The following is a 20971-nucleotide window of genomic DNA, read 5'->3' on the forward strand; positions in this document are numbered from 1 at the left end:
TTCCATTATACTAGAATTGTCCCTGGCATTGGAATACATGACTTGTATGTGAGCACTCCCTGATTCCATGATAACAGAGAACAGTGATGATATACCTGATAGAAGATTCCGAGCTTTCATATTGAAAATATCGCAGAAGTGGCAGAACAGCCTCTGGTAAGCGTCTTTCAATTGTTTGTTTGTTTGTTGCAAGTTCATCAACAGAGATTTCCTGTACATCAGAGATCCGTGTTTCCCCTTTAGGAGTAAGCATCCCGGTTTCAGAATTAATTGAAGAAACCACACTGTTATGGATTCCTTCCCTTAACAAATCAAAGTCCCCCTCAAGCATTTGATGCTCCTCCACCTGACTTGCATCCTCTGCAATTTTTCTCGGTGTAGAACCTTCTGTACTTATTTCAGAAGTTTCCATGGATCCATTTAGACCATCCTCTGCCAAAATATCTTTAGATTTTTCATGTAATTCTTCTTCATTGTTATGTCCCTCCAGCATATCCAAATCCAACATACCCATGCCTTTTGTCAACCGCTCCAATCTTTCTTCAGTAAAAATGCTAACGAAACCCAATAAAAACAGAATGCCAAAATAAGTAAATATGACAATATAACAGTAATCAGCAAGTAAGAACACAAACAATAAGTAGAGTGAACAGAAAATATTAGAGTCAATCATCATTCAAACAACACATGCGGCATAAAAGACACCATTCAAGGAAAAGAGCGACAATCTCCCAAATATTTAGATACAACTGCCTACAAACATCCCTTTTCTCAACTTTTGTGGCAAGTATTTGAGAAGAAAAGAATGAAGACATGATTTTTACTGCAGCTTTAGACACCTTAAAGAATGAAAAGAGAAGCACCACAAAATTGAAGACATTGCAAAACAGAGATTAAGAAAACAGAGTCAAGTAGGCAGCTGTTAGCACCTTCACTGTTCCTCTCCATGTAGACACAAAGATGATAAAAGGCCATCATCATCCTCAGAAGTGCTTCAATTTGAAGTTTGTCTGCTCAAACATCTAAATGTAGGTCATACAAGCATCACATGCCAAAATTTTAACCAAAGGCAGCATTGGACTCTTGGTTCCGATTAATAAAAAGGAAAAGACTGTTAGAGTTGTTAGTATTTTTTGTATAAAGGTAGTTCTGTCACTGTCTTGTTATAAGACATGACTTAAGTTGTATTTTTCCTTTTTCTTTCCTTATTTCCATTTACCTCCCTAGGGAGGTCAATGTAATTCCAGAAGTTACTAATGAAGTTAATATGTGTGTTGAGAGATAACAATCGTATTCTCTCCAAACTTTCTTCTCTTATTCTCTCTTCCTCTTCTTCTTCACCTTTCTCTTACCCTACTTCTTGTATTTACCTATTCATAAATCTTAACTTGGTATCAGAGCAGTCCTTCACTGGTTTAAGAGTCGACTAAGGCTTGGTTGGTCTTCTTTTACCTCTTCTTGGAACCCTAGAAAAGTAGAGGGTTCCATTAGAGGTTGTTTTATGTGATACCAACTATACAGCATTCTTTGGAGTTGCTTCTTTCAACCCAACAGTAATGGAGGGAGTTCTCTTGCTCGTGGAATGGATTTGAGGCCCTAGAAGCTGGACAAAGCATTTCCACCAGCTGTAGAGTGTTCTGCTCATCTCCTCCTCAACTCTCTTATCATTTGGCATGTGAACTGCAGCTTTTGGATCGCCTAGGGGTCCTCTTTCAAACCCCCAATAGCCCTGTTGTCAAAAGTCCTTGATTGAGGAGCATAGCTCGATCCTTTGCTGATTCTCAGTTATCGGTAGAATCTGTTTTTTATACCTGTGAGTTGTTTTTTGGCAGAAATAGCATAGATGACTCTTGTTGCTTGGTAGTATTACCTATTTCAGTGCATTTGACTATTATGGAGTGGAACCGAATTGCTTTATGAGTGTGGATTTCCCTTCGGTTGTTGGTTGAACTACTATGCAACCTGTTTCTTTGAGTTGGACTATTTACTTGGCTGTTTCCTTGTGATTGGGTAGAGTTTTTTTCTCCCCATTTGTTAGTTGTGCAAATCACCATTCTGCTGTGTTGAGCATTTGTTTGGAACCACACCCACCATGACTAGGAATGATTCTGAGGTCACTGGACCAACCTACTAGCAAGCCAAGTAGTGCTTCTCCAACTATGGTTTCTTTCGATCACCCCAACACCCAAATCTCTGTTGTAAAGTTGGACAATACCAACTACTTGGACTGGTCTCGTTCTGTGAAGATGTCCCTTAGAAGTAGGGGAATGTTGGGGTATATCACTGGCTCTGTAACGGAGCTTGCCACTACTGATCCAGGATATATGAAGTGGGAGACTGAGAACTCCACAGTTATGACTTGGTTGGCTTTCTCCATGAGACCTGAGATCAGTAGGAGATTTATGGACAAGGATACTGCCAAGGAGATGTGGGATAGTGTTGCCAGGACCTTTGATCGAGTTGGTGACTATGCAAAAGTGTACCAAATTCACCAAAAGGTCATCAATATGAAGCAGGGTGATAGGAGCATATCTGACTACTACAACACTGTTATTGGCTTGTGGCAAGAATATGATCACTACAGGTATCTTCGGTTGTCAAACTCTGAAGATGAAGCCAAAGTTTACAAGAATCATGAAACTGAGCGGATTTTTTCTCTTCTTGGTGATCTCAATCCAGAGTATGAGCCCATTCGTCTACAGATTTTAGGGAGGCTTCCTTTTCCATCCTTGGATGAAGTTTGCAGTTACTTGCAAAGTGAAGAAACCAGGAGAACAACTATGGACACTGTGCCATTTACTAAGAGATCTGCTCTTGTTTCTAGTTCCCACAAAGACTGGAAAAGTGGGGGGAAAAGGCCAAGGGCCAACTCGTGGACATTACCGTGAGAGATTTAAATGTGATCACCGTGGAAAACTGGGACACACCAAGGGCAGGTGTTGGGATCTTCACGGACAGCCCCCTGGTATGCGTGGTGGTTCTTCTGGTGCCCGTGGTGGCAAGCGAGGGGGAGCTAGAGCACACTCTGTCACATTGGAGCCTGCAACATCTGTCTCCCAGCCTAGTTCTGATTCCCTTTCACAGGATGACATTGCAGCCCTCCGCCGGCTTATGTCTCACTTTGGAGGGTCTCCCACTGGTACTGCCTCTGGAGGGTCAGCTTCTTCTGCCTCAGCTTTATAGGTCTCGTCTGCCCCGTCCTCTACTTTCACTTGGATTATTGACTCGGGCGCCTCTGACCACATGACTGGTATGTAACAGTATTATGACTCCTATTCCATTTGCTCAGGCCGGGACAAGGTAAGGGTTGTTGATGGTTCCCTTTCCTCTGTCTCTGGTAAGGGTAATGTGAGAGTTACCCCGTCTATTTCCCTTGAGTCTGTCCTTCATGTCCCTGATTTTGCTACTAACCTATTATCTGTGAGTCACCAAACCAAATCCTTAAATTGTTGTGTCACCTTCTTCCCTTCCTATTGTCTTTTCCAGGATTAGGAGACAAAGAGGGTTATTGGCAGTGGGACTGAGAAAGGAGGACTATATCATCTTGAACCACGGTTACCAAAACCATCTACTGCTGCAGCTTATGTTTGTGGTCGGAGTGACTGTAGTACTTTGGAGTCTGTAATGCTTTGGCACCAACGCTTGGGTCATCCATCTTTTGATGTTATGAGGAGACAGTTACCTCATTTATTTACTGCTTTTCCACTTCTTCTTATGTTTTTCAATGTGAATCATGCATTTTTGATAAACATTATCGAACATCTTATCCTTATCATGGTAATAGATCCATTGTTCCTTTTTCTATTGTTCATTCTGATGTTTGGGGCCCTTCCCCTACTACTTCTGTGTCTGGTTTTCGTAACTTTGTTTCATTCGTGGATGACTATTCTAGGTCTACTTGGACTGTTTAGTTGAAACAAAAGAATGATGTTTGTGCTGCTTTTAAAGACTTTTATCAACTTATCAGTACTCAATTTGGTACTCGGATCCAAATCGTTCGGTCTGATAAAGGAGGTGAGTACATGTATGGGGGGCTCCAACAGTTCTTTACTGATAACGGTATCATCCATCAACTGGCGTGTGTGGACACCCCTCAACAAAATGGGGTGGCTGAGAGAAAAAACTGCCACTTGTTAGAAATAACTAGGGGTCTCCTCTTTGGTATGCATGTGCCTAAGACTTTTTGGTCTGATGCACTTCTAACCGCTGCCTTTCTCATTAATCGGATGCCATCTCCACTCCTTGGTTCCAAATCTCCCCTGGCTCTTCTTTCTCCTCAATCCTCAGTCTTCTCCTTGCCTGCAAAAGTCTTTAGTTGTGTTTGTTATGTTCATGTCAACAAATCAGCCCGCACCCAGCTTGATCCCAAAGCTCTTAAGTGCATCTTCTTGGGTTACTCTGATTCAACCAAAGGCTATAAGTGCTATCATCCCCCTTCCCGAAGGCAACTTCTCTCCAAAGATGTCACCTTCTTTGAGTCTATTCCTTACTTTTCTTCTATTCAACATCCTGTTCAGGGGGAGAATGCTAGCAGTGAACATGATGCTGATGTTATTCCTTTTCTATCTCCCTTACGGCCTTACCTACCTCTACTTCCCCATTCCTATTTGATATTAGAAAGTACAAAGAAGTGGAGGATGTTGTTGTTGATATTGACGCTAGTAGTGATGGTGATGCTAGCATGGAAAAAGAATACAAGGGAACAAGATTCAAAGATCATGTATTCATAAGAGGTGAATGCTTGTTGAAGAAAAGAGGAAAGCAACCATGGTATGTGATGAAGGGAACGGAACCCTGCCAAAATCCCTCTTTGGATCCACATCCTCAGTCTTATCCTCCCCAGTCAGGTAATACTTCTCCTTCTGAATTAGACCTTCCCATTGCTATGAGAAAGGGGAAGAGAGCATGTACTAACCCCATAGCCCAGTTTGTTTCCAATGACTCTATTTCTCCTACAGGTATTGCCTTTTCTACTGCCCTTGAGTCTTCTTCTATTCCCAAAAATGTCACAGAGGCCCTATCCGATCCAAAATGGATGCAAACAATGTCTGAAGAAATGGTGGCTCTGGAAAAAAACAATACTTGGACACTTGTTGATCTTCCCAGGGGAAGAACTCCAGTGGGATGCAGATGGGTTTATACAATCAAATATAGATCCGATGGTACAGTGGAAAGATACAATGCTAGGCTGGTTGCAAAAGGGTATAGTCAGGTGTATGGTATTGACTACCAGGAAACTTTTGCCCCTGTAGCCAAGCATAACTCAATCAGGGTTCTTCTTTTAGTAGCTGCCAACAGAGATTGACCAATGTACCAATTAGATGTGAAAAATGCATTTCTTCATGGGGATTTAGCAGAAAAAGTATACATGCAACCTCCACCTGGTTTCAATTGTTCCTCGGCTGAAGGAAAAGTGTGTCTCTTGAAGAAATCTCTCTATGGCCTCAAACAGTCTCCTAAGGCCTGGTTTGAGAGATTTAGATAAGCCATCCTGAAGAATGGGTATTATCAGAGTCAAGCTGACCACACCTTATTTATCAGGAGAGGTAATGATACAGTTACAACTCTCATTGTTTATGTTGGTGACATTGTGGTAATTGGGAATGATGTGGTTTAGATAAACAGATTGAAGTCTTATTTGGCTAAACAGTTTGAGAACAAAGACCTTGGACTCCTGAAATACTTCTTGGGAATTGAAGTTGCTAGATCAAGGAAAGGAATCAATATCTATCAGAGGAAATTTGTCTTGGACCTTCTGAAAGAGACAGGCATGATGGGGTGCAAGCCAGCAACTTCCCCCATTGATCCGAATCATAAGCTTGGGGATGAATGTGGCACTACTCTCATAGATGTAAGAAAGTATCAAAGATTAGTTGGGAAACTAATCTATCTCTCCTTGACTCGACCAGACATCACTTATGCAGTTGCCAGTTGGGGTAGTGAGTTAATTCATGCATGCTCCTAGGAGCGGACATCTGGATGCAGTGTATCGTATCATTAGGTACTTGGAATCCTGTCCAGGAAAGGGTCTTCTATTTGCCAAGCATGACCATTTGCAGATTGAGGGTTATACAGATGCTGATTGGGCTGGTTCAGTCTCTGATAGGAGATCTACTTCTGGGTACTGCACTTTTGTGGGTGGTAACTTTGTTACCTGGAGGAGTAAGAAGCAACCAGTTGTAGCTAGATCCAGTGCGGAGGCAGAGTTTAGAGCCATGGCTCATGGAGTATGTGAACTTATATGGCTGAAGAAACTACTTCAAGACTTGGGCTTTGACACTAAAGACCCAATGAGACTTTATTGTGACAAGGTTGCTATAAATATTGCCCATAATCCTGTTCAACATGATCGAATCAAACATATTGAGGTTGATCGACACTTCATCAAAGAGAACCTGGATTCTGGTTGCATTTGTACTCCTTTTGTGAAGATAGGTGATCAAATAGCAGATGTTTTTACCAAGGGTCTTGTTGCTAGTCTATTCAGTAGCCTATTGAGCAAGCTGAGAATGTATGACATTTATTCTCCAGCTTGAGGGGGAGTGTTAGAGTTGTTAGTATTTTTTGTATAAGGATAGTTCTGTCACTGTCTTGTTATGAGACATGACTTAAGTTGTATTTTTCCTTTTTATTTCCTTATTTCCATTTACCTCCCTAGGGAGGTCAGTGTAATTCCAAAAGTTACTAATGAAGTTAATATGTGTGTTGAGATATCTCTCAACACACAATTGTATTCTCTCCAAACTTTCTTCTCTTATTCTCTCTTCCTCTTCTTCTTCACCTTTCTCTTACCCTACTTCTTGTATTTACCTATTCATAAATCTTAACTAAGACCATCTAAAGGAATCGTAGGAACATTAAATCGAAGGCTTTCCTAAGGCTGAACAATATTCCAAGCATGACCTTCTGAGAGATAAAGTCCTTCCTTGTTGCTTTGAACAGTCTTTTTTTGTAAAGCATTCACATTGGAAAAACGGCTGTAACTATTCCTGTTTCTTTTTCTTCAACAAAATTTCTCTTTGTCTATCAAATAAGAAGGGGGGGGGGGGGAAGATTCCCTCATTAAATGGAGAAATATTAACAAGAAGCTGAGGATTCAGCAGTAATTCTGTTTCTCCATCAAATTTTACACGAACCAAGTTAAGTCAAATACACACAATCAGAAACCTCACCTACTAAATCCCAACACCAAACAGAACCAAGTTGAAGTCAAATACACACAATCAGAAACCTCACCTACGAAATCCCAACACCAAACAAAACAGCCGATATTTATGTTGCTTGAAACCTTACCAACAAGGCCACAACCACTTGCAAATCTGATACAGTTCAAGTCCATCAACTGGGCTATCAAGTAGGCCAATATTTGGCCCATATCCTGGGTTGAATTCTGTCCATTAATTCCCATTCAAATTCTGCCATATCGTGGTCCATACTCTGCCACATCGAGCCAGCAGCTGAAAGGGTATTTTCAGATCTGGAGTGGGGCCCAAGACAGTTGGGGGAGATTGCATTGAAGACCAAAACGCTGTTCACGGTACTGTTCACGTGAACAGTGTCATAGCCCCTATTTGCCTTGTGTGGGGAATGCTTCTAGAAGATCCTGTGGGACCCAAGGCAGTTTGCATGCAGAAGGAATAGTCTACTTTCTATTTTTTATTAGCTTCTATTTTTGTCTTTCCTTATTCATGCAATAGCCATAGTTAGATTTAGTATCTATTTTCTTAAGTTAATATTTTTGTACCTTGGCTGATCAGAAGTTTCTATATTTATTTCAGTCCTTTGTTTCCTTTTAGTTGGTCAAGAATAAGTTAGGATTTTGATACTTAGGGATCAAGTCTCAATTATTTTCTTGTAAGAGACTTTCTAGATACTTTCTATTTTTGTAATCCATGCATCAATATAAATAAAGAGAAAAAGATGGACAGAAGGCCACGAATTGGAAATTGGAGTAACACTTTTGTTGCAAACTTTGGCTGTCAGATGCAGTGAGGTGAGAGACCTATGAGAGGCCCAGGGAAGAGTGAGAGGCTCAACCCATTCTATCCCCCTTCTTCCTTTCGCCTCCCAACCAATACCTCTTTCTACCCTTCTTCCGAATTTTATTTCTGGTTACAAACAAGACCAATCGAACACATTAGAACTGCTGGTATTGGTCACTGAAGATCCACTTAAAAAGCCAACCTACTGCTGCCTTGGCTGCTGACCAGAGAAGGAATTTCCAGACCCTGCGGTTTGGGTTTTCTCCTTGTTTCTCTGCTGCAACTTCAAGCTTATATATCTCAGCAACCCACTGCTGGAATGGAGTAATTTTTGGAGCACTGATTCACAACACCAAGAACTTCACTCAACCTGACTTGGGTGGTCTTCGTATCACTGCCGTGGCTGATATTGGAGTTCACCTATTATGTGCTAAATTAGGAAAGTTCTGCAAATACAGTTCCTGCCATCAACTGAGGCTGATTTTTGGAGGTCTGGACCACACCAACTCCTCTTCCATTCCTTGGTAACAACTCCCCTAATCCTTGGCTGATTGCTGTATTATTGAATTATAAACCCAGTTCTCAAATTTATGCACTGTTTGAGTCTGCGATAGAGGATAAAGACTGCAGCCTTGTGTTCCTATTAGTTGGAGTAGTACCCTTTATATGTTGGGTGTTGTGGGAAGTCTAAGGGGCTGATATCAGTGTGTTATCTACTGATTGAATCAAGCTTGTATACTGTTACATGTCTGAAATCTGAAATCAGTACCTATATTTGGTTGTATTTGTGAACCGTCTGGGGTTAGGATGTTCCATACCTAGCCTTCATTAAAATCATGTAACTTCTTACCCTAGTAACAGTCACCATAGTTTCTCCTGTCCATATTAAGCAACAAATATTGGATGTCATGACCTTTTCAAGCAACCCAGACACTCAGGGGTTCTCGATGCAATGTGAAGTAATTTCATATGTTATTCAAAGTATCAGTACAAAAGATGACATCAGCCTCTGCAAAGCCAACGCTCAAGGAATAGAGGATTTTCCAACAGTTATCCATACAAAGAGACTATCAATTAATTCATATACAAAAATGTCCATAATATGTCCAGACTTGAATAATTTTGATGAAGAAAATTTGTACAATTTGCCATCAAACTTATTTTTACTGAACCAAAAAGACAGGACAATAAGATATCAGACAAATCTAAAAACTAAAATGATCAATTGGTATTGGAAGCTAATATCAGCTAAATTTCTTAGGAAACAACAAGCACACCTATTCAATACAGCAAAATGCAACTCAAAGAATGGAAGCCTTGAGAGGATGCAATAGCACCGGGGAGTGGTTAAGATGTGACGGCTTAAAGATTTTGAGAATGTCTGCTTGTCTGATATCATGGAAATCAGTCCTGAAGGTTGTTGTACAGCTTCTTCAACTAATACACAGCATCCATATAATGTTGAATCATCTGCCACCTGGAGGGAAAGACATGTTTAAATATTAGTTCTTTATCATATACAAAATCAGCAGTGTGAAGGCTATCCAAAAGTCGGTGAAACTAACATTGGTATGTAGACAATTGGATTCAAATACTAACTCTGTGGATAAACATTATATACATTGTAATTACAAAGTTCAGTAGATCCTGGAGTTTCCAATTAATCCCTTGAGCAACATAAAGCCAATATGTCGTGGAACAAAAATTACCATTTGGGAGGGGGTGGGGGGGAGAGGGGAGTGACCAAGACATTGTTTCTATATGATTTGCTCCATCAGCTGAATTTAATAATGCTACAGCCAAACCAGATTGTCACCAAAGTCAATGCCGGTTGGTCAAAGGTTTGTGGTTGACATTGACTGTAGGATAGGAATTGGATTTATCAATGTAAAGGATATTGATTTTGTGCCAGATAGGAACAGAACTTATCAATGGTTAGGATCCAGGCCTCAAGACTACCCTGGATACATGACTTGCGACCACCATGTTGACGCATATCGGTGCAACTTGACAGGTATGAGTTTCACCGTGTTGTCTTCGAACATCTCAAAGTGAGAAAAGACATTCTCCAGTTGTTCGACACAATTAATAAAAGTATCCAGCTGGACCAGCTCACCCTCACAGCAAAACTGTGGTATTTGAAGTTTAGTCCGGATAATGCGATCCTGCGGCTTGAAAGCACAAACTTTGGGTCACTATGGGCCCACCCAAGAAAGGAAACTCAAATAGGATGGTCAGTCACAGTAATGTAATTAACTGAAACTTTAGGCCAAGAAACAAGTTATGGGATCAATGGAATGAACAAGTAAATGGGGAAGGGTATTCCTGGAAAGTCACAATAGAATGGGAAGGACTGAAATAAATAAGGGACTAAAGGGTATTTATGTAAGTTAAACAAAATAGGACCTAACCAGAATCATTTTTGCTGAATAAGGGCTTTGTTTGTAATTTCAATGAACAGTACCCTTCTTCTTATTATCGATCGGTAGAGAAAAACCCAGCACTAAGTTGGTCTCATTTCAGGTAAAGCAACTCCCTTGTATAAGCTCTTTCAAGGTGAAACTTCAGGTCGACAATGCTAATCCATAACTCTATGAACTCCAACCAGCAACCACTTGATTTTACAGCACAACAATTAATAAAAAAAAAATACTGCAATAGGATCCGGTGGAAGAGTAAAATCAGAGAAGGTTTCAGATTTGATTCTCAAAACAGACAGATTAATTAGGCAACCAAACTGTGGTTCTTAGGTCACCTAAAGGCAAGGAAGCAAGCCCCCAAACCTCAGTCCAAACCGAGAAGGTTTAACTGAGATCTAAGATATTACTCTTTAAATCAGTGACAGAAAATAATAAAAAAAAATCGAAGGAAGGAAGAAGAATGAGAAAGGATAAAAATAGGGAAGAAGCTGGGAAGGGAATTAAGAAGGAAATGTGGGAGAAGAAGAGAGGGAAGGAACGAATATAGAACAGCAAGGAAGAGAAGGGATATCGTACATGAGAGAAAAAGGAGGAAGACATGAGTGAGAGGAAGTACGCCAACAACAGGCTCACACAACACGATTCAGTAACTCTGCCAATCTTCAATTCATTAAACGCTAATCTCCCCCATCAACATTACATGCATATATAAAATAAGAAACCCAAAAAGAAACCTATTCTATTTTGGAAACTCAAAACATTTAGGAAACTAAATCCTACGTAGCTATATCAAATTAATCTACCTAATAATAAATAAAAATACATGTTATTATCCCAATAAATATCTACCAAGCCCCCTTGGACCAAAAAGTTGGGTTGGGTCGGTTCCGTCTAGGCTTGGGCTTCCACAGCAGGTAGTGTCGGTCCAACCCGGTCGACACTACTGCATCAACTCTCCTTCTTTGTAAAGAACTCGATTCCATCTAGTTTAAATGAGGACCAAGGATACCATTTGAGTCAACTCATTGGAGGAGAAAAGAAATTGCCACTTTCTTGAGCTTGATCTTGGGGAGGTCCTTGGAGGGAAGACGCTTCATTTCTTTGCCACTGTGATTGAAAGAGTAGGTATTCACATACCCAAAATGTTGTACCTTTTATCAAACAACCACGGTAGTCCAAGAAGAATGTGACACACCTTCAAAGGAAGGATGTCATGTTGTACCATGTCCATGAACCCACCAATAGAGTATGTGAGCAAGCACCTATCAGTAATTTTAAGATTGGTGTTGTTCACCCATGCTACCTTGTATGGAATGGGGTGTGACTATGTCTTCAATCCCAACTTGCGTACAACAACCTCGAAGACAGACTTTAGTTCAATTGCCTCTGTCAATCACCATGCTACATAATTGGTTGTTGCACTTTCTCAGGTCTGGAAAATATTGTTGTGGCACTAATCTTCATCTTCAAAGACCTTGTGAATGGTCAAATCATGATGAAAAACATAACAAGAATGTTGCTTCCCATCACTGTCATCACCGTGGACTTAATCAGGCCCACATTCTACCCCCAATAAAATTGTCTCGAGACTCCATTGCTCTTCCGGAGCTAGAGGTATAAACGAATCTTTATCAATATGGAAGAAACATGTCTGTACCCCTTGCACATGAAACACTGAGTAGCGGCTTTCATCATCACAGAAGGTTTGTCAGAACTATGACCTCGAGGTGGAAGATAGGGGCAGTTTGGCCAAAAAGATGCCACATATGAATCATTAGCCTGTGGCAGTGTGGTTTGCTGAATGATTTTCCCTAAGGAGAAGACTGCTGCTGACTAGAACTATCACCCATAGGAAAAGTATCATCCGTACGAAAAGTATCTGCAAAAGTCTATCGAGTGTATGGCCACTTCAGACTTTCTTCTACTTGATATGCCACCTGTACAGCGCCCTCCATCGTAGGCAGTCAAAAGGATGCTACTGCAGCCCTAATTCATAATTGTCAAGGCGTCGCCAAGGCGCTGCCTAGATGTCCAGGCAGTTTTGTTTGGGCCTAGGTGACCTCCGCCTTATTGCAAGGCACCTTGCACTGGTTTTTATTGATATCGAACCCGGTATTGGCCCTTATTTATGCATTTCATATTTGGTATTTCATTTACTTAAGAAATTATTCATAAATAACCAAATACACCCTATTTGAATCCAATAAAAATAATTAAAAAATAAAATTCCAAAAGGATAAAAAGTCAACCCCCCAGTTCAAAAACAAAAACTGGATTTTCGACGGTAGATAAAATTTTCAACTTTCTAATGCTGGGGTTTTTCTCAAATCTAAAAAATTCTATAAATCTTAATATGGTAAAACTTTGCTAAAAACCAAAAGTACGGTAAAATATTCATTTGTTTTGATATCTAAAAAAATATTTTCATTCAGCGCGATTTTGACAGCATTCACGCATACCAAATAAGGTTTGATCGGAACATAACTTCTTCAATATAAATCAGATTTAAGCAATTTGGATTTGTTGGAAAGTTGGTTTTGTGCTCTACCTAATACTAAAAGTCTCATGTAAAAATAAAATCATCTAACTAGTCAAACTTCTTAGAGAACAAGAACATTTCTCTAAATTGAGAACAATTTAATTACTTATAAATAAAATCATATTTTCTAAGAATAGTATAAACCAAATGTGAGACTAGTATAAACCAAATGTATGTTTGATTGTTTCAAACTTCCAATAGCTTGCTTCTTCAATCTGTTGTCTTCTAGTTCTATGTTGATTTTTGATGACGATGTGGCTTAATATTGATTTTTGATGACTTGATGTGACTTAATGTGGCTTAATGTTGATTTTTGATGACTTGAGAAGGCTTAATGTTGATTTTTTATGATCTAAGGTATATATAGTAGCATACTAAAACATTGTAGCATACTAAATAATGTTAGAAAAGTGGGAAGTAAAAAATAACACTTAGGGGCACCTTGGTCGCCTAGGCGGGCGCCTTGTCGCCTAAGCTCTTAGACCCCCCCCTCCAACGCCTTGGGTCGCTTTGCCGCCTTGACAACTATGCACTAATTTGAGGCAAACCATTGCAAAATTGTGCCACCAGTACCTCTTCATCCCACTCGAAATTAGATCAAGTGGCTAAGTAATAAAATCAGGCCACATTCTCCTCAACAACCATATTGTCATGTCTCAGCTATGAGAACTTAAGGTGCACTCACTGCTTGTAGTCGGTAGGCAAGAATCTGCTATCCATAGCCTCTCGCATCTCAGCCCAAGTAGTGCTATCCCAATGCCTCAAGTCCAATTTTGTTGTTGGTGTAGTATGATCCTCTAGACTCGAATCGTGCCCTTCAGTTTGGCCTCAGAAATAGAACCTTCCTGACCTCAGCCAGCCCGTACCGTATGAAGATTATCTCCAGACTATGAACCCAATCAAGATATTGTTCTAGGTTATTATTCCGGAAGAAAACGAGGACGTCCAGCTTTGCTCCACTTACCGCTTCGTAAAGAGGATCATCATATCGACCAGCTACATATGGCAGTGGCGGTGGTGGTGTAAAATGTGAGGGGGTTGGTGGGGCAACATGAAATGGACCCTATGGTACGGAGTTCGAATAGTCCGCTTATTGAATGGACTCTTTTCCTTATCCGAAGCTGTCAATAGAAGCTTGTAGTAACGCCATCACAGACTGAAGGGAAGTGATTGTGGAATTGAGGCCTTCAACACTAGTAGTGAGTTTATCAACTTGGTCTGTGAGACAAGTGATGTCGACTCGGGTTTTTCGTCCTTGTGGGAGTTGAGTTGCTAAATAACTTCATTGTTGACCAGAATGATTTAGGCGATGGAGGAGGATGTTCGGCTCTAATACCAACTAATAAAATCCCAGGGCTCGAAAGCCCCAAATTTGTGTCACTATGGGCCCAACCAAGCAAAAAAACTCAAATACGATGGTCAGTGGCAGTATTGTAATTAACTGAAACTTTAGACCAAGAAACAAGTAAGGGAATTAATGGAATGAACAAGTAAAATGGGGAAGGGTAATCCTGGAAAGTCACAATAGAAAGGGAAGGATTGGAATAAGTAAAGGACTAAAGGGTATTTATGGAAGTCAAACAAAATAGGACTAATCACAATCCAAGGTTTTAAATCAATGTATTGGTAAGTATCAGACGATGTCGATACCAATGGATGGTTTTGCCCTCGATTTTGAATAAAAAACATTATTGGACCATTTTGCCCTTGATACGCATTGTTTCACCAATCCCGTTTCAATCAAAACACGGAATTGGCACAAGCCGATTCAATAACGATACTTAGAACCGTGCCAAAACCACTTTTGATGATAAGGGCTTTATTTAAGGTGGCCTCATTTCTGGTGAAGGAACTGATGCAGTGCATCCTTCTGATCCACCAGGACCAAGAAGACCAGACCAATTTTTTGCTAACAAGTATAATCAACTAAAGGCCCAGTCTAAGCCCACAGCCCAGCAGCAGCCAAAGGCCCAAACCAACAAGAAATTCCAGCCCAAGTTCCCCATTGGGCGCAGCAAGAATTAAGTCTCACTTTGGACCCAGCCAGCCCAAAATATGGACTCCTTGGAGCTGTCAAACTGGCCCCACAGAGGCTGGCTTTATTTGTGCCTTTTCATATTCCTAGGCAGATTTATTGCTATCTTTTATTTTGGTCTTGTTTGTAGTTCCAAAGTCTTGGAACAAGTTACTATTTTCTTGGGGTTACTTTCTATGTATTGGGGTTAGTTTCTAGGTGTTGGAATCCCACTCAGCTTTGGAATTCCAACAGTCCATTTAATGTTTAATGCATGTATCCAAGAGGTAGTTTCACACTTTCACTTTCACCTCCTCCCCCCCTTATAAATACCAAAATTGTGGAGGCTGTAGAAGCATTCCAGAATTATTTTAACAAAAGACTGTCTCCTCTCTTATGAGAACTTTGCTTGTGAGTTTATCAAGTGGCCTAGGTAGGACTCCTATGGTGGGACACTAGTGAGACTCTAGTTGTCTATTTTATCTTTTCTTATTTATCGTCTTCATCCTCAAGCATCCATCAGTCATTATAGCAAATCATCTTCAAGTAAGTCATTCAAGCTATCCCTAATCTACCCCTGCATCCCTCCTTTCATTTACATCCCCTTTTCTATCCAGAAAACCCTCATCATTAGCCCTCTCTCTTTAACCTCAAAAACCAGAATCGATCTTGGCTTGTAGTCCTTTTAGGTCTGCACCAAATTGGTATCAGAGCTATGACTGGTGAAGAGACTAACTCCCACTCTATTGAAGAAATTTCTGCTACTATGAGGCAGATGCTTAACTCCATGCAAGAGATGTCAGCTCGTATATTATCAATAGAGCAGCGACAGCCCTCTACTTCCCATCCTCCAATCAACAACATGGAGGCAGGAAGTGAACATCATCCACCAGCAGGGTTTCTCTAAGAACCAATATACATGCACCACCACCACCACATCAACCACCAACTTTTGAGAACTACATGCGAACTTACTTTGAGCAAATTCCTGGCCAACATCCCCGAAGGCAAGACGATACTCACAAGGTCAAAATGGAGCTGAAATAGTCCAATAGAAAGCTCGATCATTAGGTATTTATCGATTGGCTAAATTCTGTTGATGATTATTTCGATTGGTATGAGATGCCCGAGTTGAGAAAAATTAAACATGTAAAGACCAAATTAACGTATCCTGCTCGGGAATGGTGGAAGATGCATGAAAATAGGATGGCTACCAAGGGCACTCCCATCATATCTTGGGAGGAAATGAAAGATGATTTAAAAGATAACTATCTTCCCCCTTCTTTCATTGATCGAATTCATGATCAATATAATACTCTCCGTCAAGGAACTTTATCTGTGGCTGAATACACGGAACGGTTCAATTCATTACTTTCTTGAACTGGTATTCAGGCCAGTGATGCTCAACTCATGTCCAAGTTCAAGCTTGGTCTGAAACTTGAGGTTCGCAGAGCGATGGGAACTACTAGTAGCTATGATATCAAGGATTGTTATCAAAAGGCCTTGGAAGCAAAGGATTTGTTAAAATTACCATCTAGGTCTTTTAACACTTCCACTAGAGATGCTAGAAGGACTACTTTCTGTTAGAGTTTATATGTTGTAAGGGTATTTTAGGGACTAGTTAGTTTACTAGTTGCCTTATGTTGTAATCCTCCTTTTTCCCTTTTGCCTCCCTAAGGAGGAGTATGTAATTTGTTCTATTCTCATTAGTGAAGTAATATAGGTGTGTGAGAGACATTCTCTCTAACACACAACTTTCCCACCGAATTCTCTTTCTCTCCATTTCTTCATCTTCTTCTTCTCTTCTTCTATTTTCTTCTTCTTTCTTACCTTACATCCATTACCTAAATCTCAATTTGGTATCAAAGCACATTCCATTTCTGGTTTGAGAGTCGTCCTACAAGCTCTCTACCTCCTTTCCCTCTCTTTGGAACCCTAGGTTACAAAGGGGTTCCAAGGAAGAGGCTGATATGTGAAAACTTTGAAGAAATTATGCCATTTCTCTTGATGAAGCCTATGGAAGCACTAAGATAGGTCTTCATGTGAAGACTTGGCTGTTTGAAGCCCAAATCAATGAAAGATAACCCAGAATACTGTTCTGTGAACAGTAACCTTGTTCTCCCTCATCTTGGCTTTGTTGAAGCTTGGACCTGGCCCATTGGAGTCGCCCTAGGGTCCCCTTTCAAGCCCCCAAAACATTGGTTGCAAAGGAAGAAAGCCCAAGGTCTGCAACTCACTTTTTATGCTGCTGCTACAGTAACTCTGCCTGTTCTGGGAAGTTTTTCTTGTTTCTCCTTCATCCAAGGTCAGTTGGAGATGAAATCAGGTCCTGTGGAGTCGCCTTGGAGTCTACTTTCAAGCCTATATAGGCTCAGCTGGTGATATCTAGCCCTCTTTCTCTGCTACTCCAAACTGTGGTGCTCTATAATGCTGCCAGTTGTTGAAATAATGACTGTTTTGTGATATACTACTGTATTGAACCTATTTGATGGGTTTTACTTGCTGAGTTATATTGTTTCAAGATTATGGTTTGTTTTATAATGGATAGAAGGTGCTATTGGTGAAGAAGGGAGCTACCAACCTAGATGGTATGTGATACTTTCAGCTGTTTGGTGTTGGTGAGGTGTTTTGTTTGAGTCTCTCGTGTTGTTGTATGATGCCATTACACTTTGAAGCATATGGTTGAATTGGATATTGTTGAAGTCTTAGCTTGGTTTGCTACCCGGACTGCAATTACCAGTATTTGAAAATTTCTTTTTGGGTTGAGAATATACTCCCCATTGGATTTGAGTATCATTTCCTTTTCTTTGGTCATTCCTACATTATGTCAGCTCTTGGTGGAAAAGGTCAGGGCCTAACCCAAGAAAATGACAGAGATAGGTTCCGCTGTGTCCACTGTGGGAAGTTTGGACATACGCGAGTGAGATGTTGGACACTTCATGGTTATCTCCCTGGTATACCAGGCAACAAAAGAGGGGGAGCCAGAGCATGCACCTTGTTGACTGAGGATACACCTATGCGAGCTCCATATGGACTACAGACAGGCACTGGTGTACTGCCAGCTTCCACTTTACAGGCCTCTACATTTGGCTCTTCTACTACCTCTATGTGGGTCATTGACTCTGGAGCCACTGATCATATGACCGGCATATCTCAGTGTTATGACTCTTACTCTACCTATTATGGTCAGGAAAAGGTTAGAGTTGCTGATGGTTCCTATTCTTCCATTTCTGGTAAAGGTAGTGTCTGTGTTACTTCATCTCTCTCTCTCTTGACTCCGTTCTACATGTTCCTCAGTTTCATACTAATCTCCTATCTGTGAGCCATCTAACCAAATCCTTGAATTGCTTATTACATTCTTTCCATCTCATTGTGTTTTTCAGGATTTGGTAACAAAGAGGGTAATTGGCAGAGGCCGTGAGGAAAAGGGGCTCTACCTTCTTGATACAGGTCCATCTTCTCTTACGACTGCTCAGTCATATGTATGTGCGCGTAATGACAATAGTAATGTTGACTCTGTTATGTTGTGGCATCAGCGTTTGGGTCACCCTTCTTTTGGTATTATGAGGGCAAAATTACCCCACCTGTTTTCTTTTATTCCTTCTTCCCATGTGTTTAAGTGTGAACCCTGTTTATTTGCCAAACATTGTCGTTCTCCTTATCCTTATCATGGTCATAGATCTAATGTTCCTTTCCATATTGTGCACTCTGATGTTTGGGGACCATCTCCCACTACTTCTCTATCTGGCTACCGTTATTTTGTTTCCTTTGTTGACGACTATTCCAGGTCCACTTGGACCTACTTGACGAAACAAAAAAGTGATGTTTATGATGCTTTAAAAAAATTTTATCAACTCATTTGTACCCAGTTTCATACTCGCATTCAAATTGTTCGTTCTGATAAAGGGGGGGAGTATATGTATGGGGGGCTTCAACAGTTTTTTACTGATCATGGCATCATCCATCAAGTTGCCTGTGTTGACACCCCTCAACAGAATGGGGTGGCAGAAAGGAAAAATCGTCATTTGTTGGAAATCACTAGGAGTCTCCTGTTTGGCATGCATGTTCCTAAGACTTTTTGGTCTGCAGCCCTTCTTACTGCTGCCTTTTTAATTAATCGCATGCCCTCTAAACTTCTTGGCTCCAAATCCCCTATAGACTTGTTGTCTCTTCAGACTTCTGCTTTCTCTCTTCCTCCTAAGGTGTTTGGGTGTGTTTGCTATGTCCATGTCAATAAATGTGCTCGGACCAAGCTAGACTCCAAAGCACTCAAATGTATTTTTCTTGGATACTCCTCCTCAACCAAGGGGTATAAGTGCTACCATCCTTCTTCCAGAAGGACATTTCTCTCCAAAGATGTTACCTTCTTTGAATCTATTCCTTTCTTTACTTCTTCTCATCATCCTCTTCAGGGGGAGAATAGTGGAAATGAAGAGGCTGCTTCTATCCCTTTCTATCCACCTTTGCCTACTTCTCCGTTTCTGTTTGATATTGCGAAACACAAAGAAGGGGTTGTTGTTGTTGATACTAATACTCATTCAGGTGATGATGCTAGCAATGAAACAGAAGGGGCTGTTGTTGTTGAAAATGGTTTTGGTAATCAGAAAGATTACCACATTACATACAAAAGAGGTGAAGGCTTGCATAATACAGGACAGAAGACCTGCCAAGAGCCCTCTTTGGATCCTCATCCTGAGCTCCACCGACCTCATTCAGGTGATATACCTTCTCCTCCCTCTGATTTAGACCTTCCGATTGCTGTTAGAAAAGGAAAGAGAGCTTGTACTAACCCTATTTTCCAGTTTGTTTCCTATGATGCTCTCTCTCCCACAAGTCTTGCTTTCACTGTTGCTCTTTCTTCTGATTCCATTCCCAGAAATCTCACTGAAGCTATGTCTGACCCAAAGTGGAAGCAAACCATGTCTGAGGAAATGATGGCTCTTGAGAAGAATGGTACTTGGAAATTAGTAGATCTTCCTAGGGGAAGAGTCCTAGTCGGATGCAGGTGGGTCTATACAATCAAGTATAGGTCTGATGGTGCAGTTGAGAGGTACAAAGCAAGATTTGTAGCCAAAGGTTATAGTCAAGTGTATGGGATTGATTATCAGGAGACATTTGCTCCTGTAGCTAAACACAATTCTATTCAGGTTCTTTTATCATTGGCAGCCAATAGGGATTGGCCCCTATTCCAGTTGGATGTGAAGAATGCCCTCCATGGTGACTTAGAGGAAGAAGTATACATGCAGCCTCCTCCTGGCTTCAAGTTCCCTTTAGCTGAAGGCAAAGTGTGTCTCCTCAAGAAGGCTTTATATGGTCTCAAACAATCTCCAAAAGCATGGTTTGAGAGGTTCAGGTAGGCTATTTTGAAGAATGGATACTCTCAAAGTCAAGTTGACCATACCTTATTTACTCGGAGTGGTAATGGTACCATTACAGCCCTTATAGTCTATGTTGATGACATTATTATGACTGGTAATGACAGTGTTGAGTTAGCTAGACTGAAGTCCTACTTGGCTCAACAGTTTGAGATTAAAGATTTGGGTCCCTTGGGGTATTTTTTGGGAATTGAAGTGTCACGGTCCAAGAAAGGCATCAACATATGTCAAAGGAAATTTGTTCTTGACTTGTTAAAAGAGACAAGGATGTTGGGCTGCAAACCAGCAAGCTCTCCTATTGAGCAAAATCACAAACTAGGAGAAGATTGTGGTCCCCCTCTTGTTGATGCAGGGAAGTACCAGAGATTAGTGGGAAAACTCATCTACCTATCTATGACTCGCCCAGATATTTCTTATGCAGTGGGAGTTGTGAGTCAGTTTATGCATGCCCCCAAGAGTGGGCACTTGGATGCTGTATACCGTATACTTAGATACTTGAAGTCCTCCCCAGGTAATGGACTATTGTATGCCAGGCATGATCACCGAAGGATAGAGGGCTTTACAGATGCTGATTGGGCTGCATCCATCTCAGACAGAAGATCTACTTCTGGTTATTGCACATTTGTTCGTGGTAATTTGGT

General features: G+C 40.8%; 1 protein-coding gene across 1 annotated transcript in view; it reads right to left on the bottom strand.

The window, feature by feature from the left end:
- The window catches only part of LOC122668844, an 86187-nt gene that overhangs the window by 55900 nt on the left and 9316 nt on the right, over positions 1-20971 (bottom strand). Inside the window, exons 7-8 of the mRNA XM_043865394.1 lie at positions 9260-9459; positions 96-554 (exon numbers count right to left, since the gene is read on the bottom strand). Coding sequence (XP_043721329.1) covers positions 96-554; positions 9260-9459 — 659 coding nt within the window. The remainder of the gene's footprint in view (positions 1-95; positions 555-9259; positions 9460-20971) is intronic.

The sequence above is a fragment of the Telopea speciosissima genome, chromosome 7 (genome assembly GCF_018873765.1).
Source record: "Telopea speciosissima isolate NSW1024214 ecotype Mountain lineage chromosome 7, Tspe_v1, whole genome shotgun sequence".
In the NCBI taxonomy this organism is placed as follows: domain Eukaryota; kingdom Viridiplantae; phylum Streptophyta; class Magnoliopsida; order Proteales; family Proteaceae; genus Telopea; species Telopea speciosissima.